The sequence below is a fragment of the Bison bison genome, unplaced genomic scaffold, assembly GCF_000754665.1.
Source record: "Bison bison bison isolate TAMUID 2011002044 unplaced genomic scaffold, Bison_UMD1.0 scf7180017864291, whole genome shotgun sequence".
Classification (NCBI taxonomy): domain Eukaryota; kingdom Metazoa; phylum Chordata; class Mammalia; order Artiodactyla; family Bovidae; genus Bison; species Bison bison.
The window spans coordinates 9,674,777-9,687,444 of record NW_011494863.1 but is presented as its reverse complement, the minus strand read 5'-3'; the positions used below and the strand labels follow the sequence as shown (position 1 = coordinate 9,687,444).

The window sequence follows — 12,668 nt, the reverse complement described above, 5'->3', positions numbered from 1 at the left end:
CGCTCAGTTCAGTCACTCAGGTGTGTCCGACTCTTTGTGGCCCCATGAATTGCAGCACGCCAGGCCTCCCTGTCCATCACCAAATCCTGGAGTTCACACAAACTCATGTCCATTGAGTCGGTGATGCCATCCAACCATCTCATCCTCTGTCGTCCCCTTCTCCTCCTGCCCCCAATCCCTCCCAGCAAAAGAGTCTTTTCCAATGAGTCAACTCTTCGCACGAGGTGGCTAAAGTATTGGAGTTTCAGCATCTACTTCCGCTTTATTGACTATACCAAGGCCTTTGACTGTATGGATAACAACAAACTCTGAAAAATTTAAAGAGATGGGAATACCAGACCACCTTACCTGCCTCCTGAGAAATCTGTATGCAGGTCAAGAAACAACAGTTAGAACTGGACATGGAATAATGCACTGGTTCCAAATCAGGAAAAGAGTACATCAAGGCTGTATTTTGTCACCCTGTTTACTTAGCTTCTGGCAACCCACTCCAGTATTCTTGCCTGAGAAATCCTGTGTATAGAGTAGCCTAGGGCTACATTCCATGAGGTCACAAAGAGTCAGACTGAGCGACTAACGAGTGAGCGGCTAACAGTACCCTGGTTTTCAAGTATGTTAACTCATAACTATATCTGCTTGTTTTAGCTTGATAGTCATATAGGTTCAGACACATTCTAAAAGATCTGCATTTTTTTCTCCCATCTTCACATTACGATTTTGATGTTCTATTTTACATGTTCTTGTTTATCCTTTTGCTATTGATTATAGTTTTATAATTTAAAATTGCTTTTATAAAATTTTTGATGGTTTCCTAATCTACTGGCTTATGTAATAATCTTCAATCCTTTCATATATTTGCCTCTCCTGTTGTATTTTTTCCTTTCCTATAATTTTTTGTTTCTTCTCCATTTAGAGAAGACCTTTAAATACTTGCTGTTAGGTTTAGTACTGTTGTATTCTTTTAGTTTTTGCTTCTCTAAGAAATTTTTTATCTCTCTTTTGTTATAAATGATAATTTTACTGAATAGAGTATTCTAGGTTACAGATTTTTCCCTTTCAGCACTTCAATTGGTCATACCTCTCCCTTCTGGCCTACACATTTTCTGCAGAGAAATCAGCTGATAACCTTATGAAGCTTCCCTTGTAACTTACTCTTTGTTTTCCTCTTGGTGCCTTTAGAATTATCTCTCTAAGTTTTCCCACTTCAATTATGTTTTGGTGTGGGTCTGTTCATCTTGTTTGGAACCCTCTGATTCTTGTACCTGGATATCTGTTTTCTTTTAGGTTTGGAAAGTTTTCAACCATAATTTCTCCAAATATATTTTTGATACTCTCTTCTCCTTCTTCTGGAATCTTAATTTTACATAGGTTCACACACCTTTATATTATCCCATACATCTCATATGTTGCTTTTATTTTCTTTTTATTTGTTTTTCTGTCTGGTGCTCTGATGAAGTATTTCCATTATTCTGTCTTCCAGATCACTTATTTATTCTTCTATGTTAGTCTGATATTCATTCCTTTTATTTTGGTTTTTATCTTTGCAACTGACTTGTGTAATTATGATTGGTTCCTTTATAGTTTCTAGTTCCTTGTTACACTGATCTGCATTGTTATTGATAATCTTTCTTATTTTTTCATCATTTTTACTACCTCCTTTTTGAACTTGGGGTCTGGTAGACTTGAGAGGTCTGTTTAACCATTTGTTCTTTCAAGGGATTTCTCTATTCTTTTAATTGGAAATAGTTTCTCTACTTTTTCATGTTACTTAACGTTCGTTGTCTCCTTGAGTTTATGGGAAACAGTTATCTACTGTGGTCTTCAAGGGATGTTTTAATGTGGGACTATCCCTGTGTAGACTGTGTGAGTCCGGTGTTTTCAGTGCCAGGGCTGTTTTGGTATGGATGCCACCCCCTTCTTTCCTCAGCATGTGCTGGTTTTTATCTCCTTTATAAAAGGTGTGATGGTACAGTAACCAGAACCTGAACTGGATAATGGAAGGGGTCTCCTCTTTGCTCCATGGCTGTCACAGCCCTGTTGATGGTGATAGCTCCTCCCCAGTTTTTAGAGTAGAAGCCCTGAGGGTCAGGTTCACTAAGGATCTGTTGCCTTTGTGTGTTCTGTCGCTAAGGAGGTGAACACTGAAGCGAGTGAGGCCCACGTGGTCAAAGTGAACTTATGGACTGCATTTGTGGTTCTGTCCAGATGCAACCAAAGTTTGTGTCCCTTTCTCCATTGTGTTTGTCCCAGACTACTGCTCGGCATTGTAGCTCCAGGAATGAAGATGGTTTTGCTTCTTCTTGGGACCTGGCATGCCTTTGTTTAGAGCTCCCCCAGGATCTCTTCACCCTAGATCTGGCTCCAAAATGTGGTATTAGTTGGGTGGAACTTGAGTGCTTCTGCCTAGAAAGGGACCTCTGAGTACTCCTTCCCAGGTGCTGGACACTGGGACCCACCCCTGATGTGCACATACATGATGTTGATTTGCCTCATCACTAACAATGCTAACTTTAATCACTTGAGTAAGCTGGTAATAACTTCCAGGTTATCCACTATTAAGTTACTCTTTTTAGTTTAAAAATTAATAAATATTTTGTAGTGATATTCCTTGAGATTATGCAAATATCATTTTTATTGCGGTTTTGCTCATGCTATTGTTTTAAGTGAGGCCATGTTCAAATGGGGCAAACTATATAAGTAAATGTGTGCAGTCTTACATGTTTAAACTACACATTCTCCTTTTCTCTTCCTAGTATCAATTTCTAATGAACAGAAATGTTACCATTTCTCAAACCAAGAAAAATACATGAGCATTTACTGGTCATGAGTATCTAACATGGCAAGCGTATTCCAAAAGAATGTAGTATATATTTTTATGCCTTTGTAAGTGATGGAGAAGAATGGGGATACACATTATAATCATCCATTTTCACTTCTATAAGACTTTATAATTTACAAAACATGTTCACATGCATATCTCATCTGATTCTCACAGTATATGTTAAACAGTAAAGGAAAAGATACTGCACACCTGGAGTACCTACCCACAGCTACACACCTGGTAAAAGTTCACGTTGGGGTAAACACACAGTCTTCTGTTTAAAGTTTCCTTGTGTTCTCCTGAGTTGCTTGGTGGAGTTTTATAATGAAGACAGTGATGATGAGGATGATAAAGACCTCAGTGACGCAAATGTTGACAAGTACAGAGAAGCGAGTAAAACTAAATAAAATCATGTCTTTGCCAAGGCCTAAACTTGGAAATTGAAAATTTTTTAAATAAATTTAAAATAGGAAAAGCAGTATGTCAAGGCTGTATATTGTCACCCTGCTTACTTAACTTATATGCAGATTACATCATGAGAAATGCTGGGCTGGAGGAAGCACAAGCTGGAATCAAGATTGCCGGGAGAAATATCAAGAACCTCAGATATGCAGATGACACCACCCTTATGGCAGAAAGTGAAGAGGAACTAAAGAGCCTCTTGATGAACGTGAAAGAGGAGAGTGAAAAAGTTGGTTTAAAGTTCAACATTCAGAAAACTAAGATCATGGTATCTGGTCCCATCACTTCATGGCAAATAGATGGGGAAACAATGGAAACAGTGACAAAGTTTATTTTGGGGGGCTGCAAAATCACTGTAGATGGTGATTGCAGCCATGAAATTAAAAGACGCTTACTCCTTGGAGGGAAAGTTATGACCAACCTAGACAGCATATTAAAAAGCAGAGACATTACTTTGTCCGCAAAGTTTCATCTAGGCAAGGCTGTGGTTTTTCCACTGGTCATGTATGGATGTGAGAGTTGGACTATAAAGAAAGCTGAGCGCCAAAGAATTGATCCTTTTGAACTGTGGTGTTGGAGAAGACTCTTGAGAGTCCCTTGGACTGCAAGGAGATCCAACCAGTTCATCCTAAAGTAGATCAGTCCTGGGTGTTCATTGGAAGGACTGATGCTAAAGCTGAAACTGCAATACTTTGGCCCCCTGATGCAAGAGCTGACTCATTTTAAAAGACCCTGATGCTGGGAGGGATTGAGGGCAGGAGGGGAAGGGGATGACAGAGGATGAGATGGTTGGATGGCATCACCAACTCAATGGACATGGGTTTGGGTAGACTCTGGCAGTTGGTGATGGACAGGGAGGCCTGGCGTGCTGCGGTTCATGGGGTCACAGAGTCGGGCACGACTGAGTGACTGAACTGAACTGATTTGACGTTTACATTTATGATTGGATGTCTGGCTTTCCTGAACCAGAGATAATCCAGAGCCCCAAGTATGGGGGCAAGACTGATCCATTCTTCCACAAAGTTTCCAAAGAACAAAGAGGTCCAGGTCATTGGCTTAAGGAAGTTAAGTGCATCGTGTCTTCACTGGTACAGGCAGAATAACTGTGGAACATGAAGAACCCATTTGCTTGCCCCACCTCTCAGGCAACTCTGTGAGACTGCTTGTAGACATGGTAGGAAACAAATAAGATTGTTAGGAAGGATACTATTGTCAGCTTTATAGCCACAAACTAATAACCAGAAGGAGATCCAGACTGAGACATGCAGTGAGTTGCTGCTGCTGCTAAGTTGCTTCAGTTGTGTCCAACTCTGTGCTATCCCATAGACAGCAGCCCACCAGACTCCCCCATCCCTGGGATTCTTCAGGCAAGAACACTGGAGTGGGTTGCCATTTCCTTCTCCAATGCATGAAAGTGAAAAGTGAAAGTGAAGTCACTCAGTCATGTCCGACTAGTAGTGACCCCTTGGACTACATCCCACGAAGCTCCTCTGTCTATGGGATTTTCCAGGCAAGAGTACTGGAGTGGGGTGCCATTGGGCAAACTCAATTAAGCCTCAATAGAAGCAGCTTGTCACAGAGGCACAGAACTGGTTTGAAATCATTTAACTCAAAGCAACTGGATCAAAACAACAGTTTAGGCTGAAAAATTATTTTGTTATAAATGATTATGACAAAACATTTATAACAAGTGTTATAAATTCCTTAGCCATGTTTTATTTTTTCTGTTAGTTTGTGGTTTAGCTTTTTACTTTAATTCAGTTTTAGCCTTTCATTACTTGGGGAAACCAACAACAGGAACTGATTTGTCATAGTGTAAATAGTCAACAATAAGATACTAAATGAAACAATCTACATGTTTATTAACTGAAAATGAGTTAACTCACTATATTTTTGTACATATTGACTTTCAAACACAGTTCTTAAGGTCAGGTTACTGGGGCCACCAGTCATGACCTGGTCATCTATAAAGAGAGTCACATGTGAACATACACCTATGTAGTTACTAGCATACAGTGAGATTGTAGTTTCCCATGACGTAATCACACATACGCAGAGTGCAACATGCATATAAACATAGGCATTTCAGTTCAATCGATGAATAGAAATAAGACCCAGAGACAGCAAAACATTAGGATTACAGGTTTTAAAGTTTAGGACTGAGTTCGGTGTTGGTTCTCAGATTCATTTATATGAAATGAATTGCATGAAGATTAATGTTAAAGATTTGTTTTGAATTTTGATTTAAATGATAGAATAAAGAGTTGGCCTTTGAAGGGAGTGGTTAAGCCTTATGCTATAGAGCAGTTGTGAAAGGTAAAAATTGGGATTTAGATGTAAGGTGAATTTTGGGTTTATATGAAATTAGAATTTATTTTTAAATGTTGAGGTGTAAGCTATCAATTAGGCTATAAGCCTAGATAAGGATTTGACTGTAGAATAATATACGTGGTAGACATTTTGGAAGTGAGTCCCCAGGTCTCTTCATTTTGAGACAAATGTCTAATAACTTAAAATTTCCCCAAGTGTTTATACGGGCATATGTGCTTATCTGACGATAAGCACTGCTACAAAGGGATGTACAGTCAGACCTTGAGATATGGAGGCTGGAAGGCTTTGAATAAATAAAAGATGCTTATAGAAACTATAGAAAGTGAGGAAAAGGTAATGAATTTAAGGAAAAGTTAGGAAAAGTTTGCAATAAGAGATAACAGGGAAGGACTATATAGAAAAAGAAAAAAATAGTATAGAGAAAAGGAAAACTATTTGAGAGAGAGGAAAAGGGAAATGAAAAGAAAGGAGAAACGATGAGGTTTTGTTTTTATTCACTACTCAGCATTTCTGGACCAGGGTTTCTTCTCTTTTGTGCATTTAGACACTGGTTCTTCATGTTTACAATTTGGTTGAGAAGGTGTGTCACGAAGATCAAAGACTGAGAAATATTAGATTTGAATTAAGCACTATGAACTATCTAGGATTATGGATAAATTAGGCATTTAACATTAGAATTAGGGGATTGAGAATCTAAAATCATGGGTCAGGATTTATTAATATGGAATAGCTGATGTTTGTGGCACAATTAGATTGATAATTAAAATGATAAAGATGGTTCATAGCTGTGTTAAATTTGAAGTAGGATTTGCAACTGTGCCTTCCTCCCTGAGTAGAATCACACAGCATCCTTGTTAAAACAGACTGGTATGTCAAGTAAAGAAGACTCAATTAGGAATTAGAGTTTCATTAGAACAGTTAGGAAATTAATTGCCCAAATAGGGTCCCTATTGCAAATTAAAAATTTTTGTCAATTTATTTTAAACATATACTTTTTAAAAACCTTAGGAATAAGTTAGATTGTTTAAGCTATGTCAGAGAGTTCAGTGGTTTATTTTGATAATTTTTGCTATAAAATGTGTTTATGAAATAAATTTGTAGTTGTGAAGCCATGTCATTCCTGAAAATATTTATGACTGTGCTATAGGCATTACAAAGGGCTTCCTTGGTGGCTTAGTGGTAAAGAACCCACCTGCCAGTGCAAGAGATGTGAGGTTGATCCCTGGTCTGGGAAGATCTCCTGGAGAAGGAAATGGCAGCCCACTCCAGTATTCTCGCCTGGGGAACCCCATGGGCAGAGATGACTGGTGGGGTGTAGTCCATGGGGACACAAAGATTCAGACTTGACTCAGTGACTGAACAACCACAGTAGGCATTGCACATATTTTGCTCCTTATGTTCCATTTAAAGTAGGTTTTTATCTTTTGATCTATTGAAGTTACTAGGTAGATAGTAGTTCTGCAAAGTTTTTAATAAGTGTAATTATTTTGATGCTTAGAACTCAACAATGAGCTGTTACAATTTCGTTGTACTTTTTAGTTTATTTTGACATGTATTTGTCAGTCAGTGAGACAGAAGTCTGAAGGAGAGCACAACTTTCCCCACCCAACAAAGATGACTCTGGGTCTGTCTCTGCCCCCTCCCTACCAGTTCCCCCCTCCTGGAACCAGGAATGATGATGATGGCAATGATGATATCCTTGCTCTGTATCCACGTCTGTAGGGAAGTTAACATACTCCTTCATGAAGAAACTGAACTTTTCCATAACTCTTCCTATGGGAAGACACAATTAAGAGGATCATTAACACAGGAGGAAAATTTACATTATCTTAGAGCTGAAAGGAACTACAGAGATTGCAGCCGTAGCCTAATTTTACACATGAGGAAAATGAGTCCTTAAAAAGGAGTGTCCTTGCTACAGGCAGTTTCTGACAGAGCGAGTAGCAGAATGTCCCTAGTCCAGTGATATTTTCATCCCACCTGCTCCCTCTACCGATCCTAGAGCCCAGACTAATCACCCAGTGTCTTAAACCAGCAAAGAAGGAGAACCTCTGACAAGGGAAGTTGGGGTGGCCGGCCCCTCGGGCTTTCCTGGTCCGCAGGGCCCGTGGTGAGGCTGGGCCCTGCACTAGTAAGGGGAACGTCCACCACGCGTCCTCTTCAGTGTCCTTGGATGCAAGCTGTTTTCTAGGTTGAGGGCCCAGTGTCTGTGCACATTAGAGAATCTTCCCTTCTGTGAAATAAAAGCCCCTGAGTAGGAATCAGTGTGTAGACATATCATTCTGGGCTCAGGCCCTAATGTGATATTTTAACTTGTTAAGATAATCACAAAGATGGGAAAAAAAAAAAGAAAAAAAAACAGAAAAACACAAGAGCTAAGTGGCCAAAACCCAGGGGTCTAAAAGAGAGTTAACAGTGAGCAAAGGGAACTGGTTGTTACCACTCCTGAGTTGCCTATTTTGCACGAAAGAAGTGTCTTCTGCCTGATTATATTGCCTTCCAAAACATTGAGTAAGCCAAACAAAATAGTTAAAGCATGTCCATGAGGATTCTAGCCCAAGTCCTGACAGCTTGGACTTTATTGTATTCCTTATTTCAGATCGAAGAAAAAAATCTTTGTGGTAGCCTTATCCTCCCTACTGCCTCAGGCTACGGATATTTACAGCCACCAGGAAATTGAGGAGGATAAAGACCTTCTGGTCACAGTTTATCTAAGAATAATCTATTGGCCATTAAGTCTCTTAGAAGTAGGATAAGAGGCTTCTATTCTACATGATAGGATAGTAGTTTTCAATTATTTTTTAGTGTGGGATTCAGAAACATTTCTTCCAATAAGAAATTATGTGGAGCTCCACTACTTAAAAGAGTCCAAAGCTGGTTCGAATTGGAGACCTCCCCAAATGAACTCTGTAACCTCTTGGGTGACTCCTAACTTCCCTCTACAGAACCTCTGGGCTCCAGAGACAGTAATTTGAAGGCTTCTGGTCTTGTTAGACTTTCAGCTGACAGATGGGAATTAAAGGCTCTGTCATGGAGGGACCAGTCCAAGCTGGCAGAGCAGGTGGCTCATCCTTAATCCGACTGTGAGGCAGCAAGTTTTCTCTCTCCCAGACGCTCTTGGTGCGTAAGTACAGTTTTTAGAGAGCTGAGCATTCTAGTGGAAAGAGGAGAAGATTGCAGTGAAGGACGGTGCCCTAGCTTTTTTTCCTTCCCATGAGATACTCACAAATTCTCAATACACAAGTGGCATTCATTCCCATAGGTGATGTAGTCAGAACCACAAACAGGCAGGTATGTGATGGGGCAGGGGATGGCCACCACTGGGTACTTCTTGTAAATGCTGCAGTTCACCTGCAACATACGCAAGAGAATGTCCTGCTGTTCTCCTCGTCCTTAAGCTAGGCTACCTTGGCCTCTATCTGACAGGAAGCACAGTACAATCCGGAAGTTCCAGCTCTTATACTCTGAAACTGGTGTGCTACTTCTATTGATAATATTGTGACCACACTGACAAAAGCTAGTACCACCAGTATCACTTCTATTACTACTAGTACACACAGTTAACAGCTCCTGCGTATTTCCTTGCCAGGCATTAAACTTAAATCTTACATGGATTTTTTGTTTGTTTGTTTAATCTTCAGAAAACTGAAGTGGATAGGTTCTACTGTTACCCCTATTTATAGATGAGAGAGATCTGGGCTTAAAAAAAGAGGGAATTTGTATAATATAAAAGCTAGCTAGTGGTAGGGCTGGGATTTGAATCCAGAATCTGTGCTGTTAACCAAGGTAACTGTCTTTTGCCTCTCACATGTTGCCTTTTCCATGGAGACATCACCAGCTTCTCAGCTAGAAGTACCCTCTCTCTTTTTTTAAATTCTGGAACATTTTCTTTACACTTAGATTATTTGCTTATATGTATATCACATTTCTACAGCTGCCTTCTGAAAAGTAGAGGCAACTTACCTACAGCTGCCTTGCCTTTCACCTGTCCACTCACCCCACCACAGGCATACTGAATTAACCTTTCATATGTATTTCTCAAGTGTTTGTTGAGTAAATACAGTAAATATAAAATTAAACTAAGTAGGAAATTAAACAAATTAAATTGTGGTTCAGTATACTCACTGTTTTCAAAGGCAGGCTAGCAGCTTCTGAAAGAGAGATTCAGTTGGAAATGTTAAAAATAAAGCAGAGTTGTGAGGTCTCATTAATTAATGTAAAGTCAGTCTGTCGAATAAGACTCTGTGGTTCCTCTGGTAATTAGTTTCAGCACCTACCCTGTCCCTTCACAAAACCCAACTGTATTCTGAAGAAGCCAGATGGCCACTGTGTTAGGTAATCCTTGGTTCAAGTAAGAGAATTATCCAAATTTCCTCCCTTTATATACCACGGGATGTTTTCTGGAGCTCATTGTGTCTCTGATAATGTTTTAAATCAGATAGCAATAAAAGTATTGCACTCACTATTTCTAAGAGCCTGAAGCACCATCTTTGATAGTCTCCCCCTCCTAATTGATATGAAGAAAAGTAGTAGAATGTCTCTAAGGTATTATAATTTTATTTAAGTAATTTTTCACTATATAAAAGTTTAATTGTTGATTCCTGGGTTTTGGATAATTTTTTTTCCTATTTTCCTGGATTAATTTGGAGAGAGATTCAAGTTTTTCTGCATCTTTGTGATGAGAAGTAGTATCTCATAACACTGGCAGTTTCCAGGTCCTAATAAAATGGGCTTCCCCAGTGGCTCACATGATAAAGAATCTGCCTGCAATGCAGGAGACTCAGGTTCAATCCCTGGGTTGTGAAGATCCCCTGAAGAAGGGAATGGCAACCCACTCCAGTATTCTTGCCTGGAGAATTACATGGTCAGAGGAATGTGGTGGGATACAGTCCACAGGGTCACAAAGAGTCAGATATGACTAAGCGACTAACACACACAATAAGATGGTAGACTTATGAAAAAAGTAATGAGTGTGTGTTTTTGGTTTTGGTCCCATGAATGGAAATAAAAATCCTTGAAAGGGAATGTTCTAGATTCAAACCCTTCAACTCCAAGTGGGACTTAAGATTCTCCCTTTCCAGGCCAGGGCTGTTTCTATTACAAACTGCTGCTGCTGCTGCTGCTGCTAAATCGCTTCAGTCATGTCCGACTCTGTGCGACCCCATAGACAGCAGCCCACCAGGCTCTGCCATCCTTGGGATTCTCCAGGCAAGAACACTGGAGTGGGTTGCCATTGCCTTCTCCATTGTGTGAAAGTGAAAAGTGAAAGTGAAGTCGCTCAGTCGCGACTGACTCGTAGCCACCCCATGGACTGCAGCCCACCAGGCTCCTCCATCCATGGGATTTTCTAGGCAAGAGTACTGGAGTGGCTTGCCATTGCCTTCTCCGCTATTACAAACTAGTATCCTTTAAATCTACATGACCAGACATTTCTCTGAGATGTTCATATCCTAGGAGGGGCTATGTCAGAGAACAAGCTTATGGCTATTAAGGGCACTATCTACCCTTAACTCACCTGAGCAAGAGCAGAGATGGGCCACTACACAGAGCAGAAGGAGACCCCCAGTGGTCTTCATGATGGAGACTGCTGTGATGCAGAGGTTACTCAGGATGGTCACAACAACTGCATCAGCCATACTCTAGGAAAGGGTCATGTTTATAAGGCAATGTTTGATTTCTCCGCCTTTCCTGTGAGGTCATGCAAAGTCAGGGTTGGCTCTGAGAGGCTCTCAAAGCACAATGTCACACCCTGGGTGGTGTTACAGTCCTTGCCACTTAATTGCTACTTCCTGTTTGATCAACAAATTGATTATTCAAGGTGAGAAGTATTTTTCTGCCTGCTCTAGGGGTGGGGAATGTTATTCCTTTAAATTCTAAAATTCAGAGTAGAAGAGATTAAGTATAGGCTACTTGACACAGTTATAGAATAAATGAAAGTATCAAACTTTCTGTATTTCACCAAAATAGAGACTATTACACTCAGATCAGTCAGATTACACTTTATACTTGTGCTGTGTTGCTCAGTCATGTCCAACTCTTTGCAACCCCATGGGCTGTAGCACGCCAGGCTCCTCTGTCCATGGGGATTCACCAGGCAAGAATACTGGAGTGGGTTGCCATGCTCTCCTACAGGGGATCTTCCCAACCTGGGGATCAAACCCAGGTCTCCTGCATTGCAGGTGGAATCTTTACCATTTGAGCCACCAAGGAAGCCCAAGAATACTGGAGTGGGTAGCCTGTCCCTTCTGCAGGGGATCTTCCTGACCTAGTAATCAACAGGTTACACTTAGGTTTATATTTTGGCTCCTGGGAAAATGTTGTTTTACTTTCGAGGCAAAAAGTCCATGAATCAAAGAAAAATAATAGTGAAAGAAATAGTGACCTTAGCCCTTTTGAGGCTTGGAGAAAGGCATTGACGTTTTCTGACAGAATGTGGTCCGCTGGAGAAGGGAATGGCAAACCACTTCAGTTTTTTTGCCTTGAGAACCCCATGAACAGTATGCAAAGGCAAAATGATAGGATACTGAAAGAGGAACTCCCCAAGTCAGTAGGTGCCCAATATGCTACTGGAGATCACTGGAGAAATAACTCCAGAAAGAATGAAGGGATGGAGCCAAAGCAAAAACAATACCCAGCTGTGGATGTGACTGGTGATAGAAGCAAGGTCTGATGCTGTAAAGAGCAATACTACATAGGAACCTGGAATGTCAGGTCCATGAATGAAGGCAAATTGGAAGTGGTCAAACAGGAGATGGCAAAAGTGAATGTCAACATTCTAGGAATCAGCGAACTCAAATGGACTGGAATGGGTGAAATTAACTCAGATGACCATTATATCTACTACTGCAGACAGGAATCCCTCAGAAGAAATGGAGTAGCCATCATAGTCAACAAAAGAGTCCATAATGCAGTACTTGGATGCAATCTCAAAAACGACAGAATGATCTCTGTTCATTTCCAACGCAAACCATTCAATATCACAGTAATCCAAGTCTATGCCCCAACCAGTAATGCTGAAGAAGCTGAAGTTGAAAGGTTCTATGAAGACCTACAA

At 40.4% G+C, this 12,668-nt stretch overlaps 2 protein-coding genes across 2 annotated transcripts in view; one reads left to right on the top strand and one right to left on the bottom strand.

The window, feature by feature from the left end:
• The first annotated feature begins 554 nt into the window (after positions 1 to 554).
• LOC104996285 (sperm-associated acrosin inhibitor-like) overlaps positions 555 to 12,668 on the top strand; it is a 94,443-nt gene continuing 82,329 nt past the window's right edge. The window contains exon 1 of the mRNA XM_010850488.1: positions 555 to 610. The gene's annotated coding sequence lies outside the window, so the exon portion shown is untranslated. The remainder of the gene's footprint in view (positions 611 to 12,668) is intronic.
• On the bottom strand, positions 7,145 to 11,190 carry SPINK7 (serine peptidase inhibitor, Kazal type 7 (putative)). The gene is made up of 4 exons (XM_010850487.1): positions 11,130 to 11,190; positions 9,740 to 9,765; positions 8,841 to 8,965; positions 7,145 to 7,387 (listed from the first exon to the last, which is right to left on the bottom strand). Exons 1-4 carry the CDS (start codon positions 11,188 to 11,190, stop codon positions 7,342 to 7,344), a joined length of 258 nt encoding a protein of 85 aa, XP_010848789.1. The 3' UTR covers positions 7,145 to 7,341.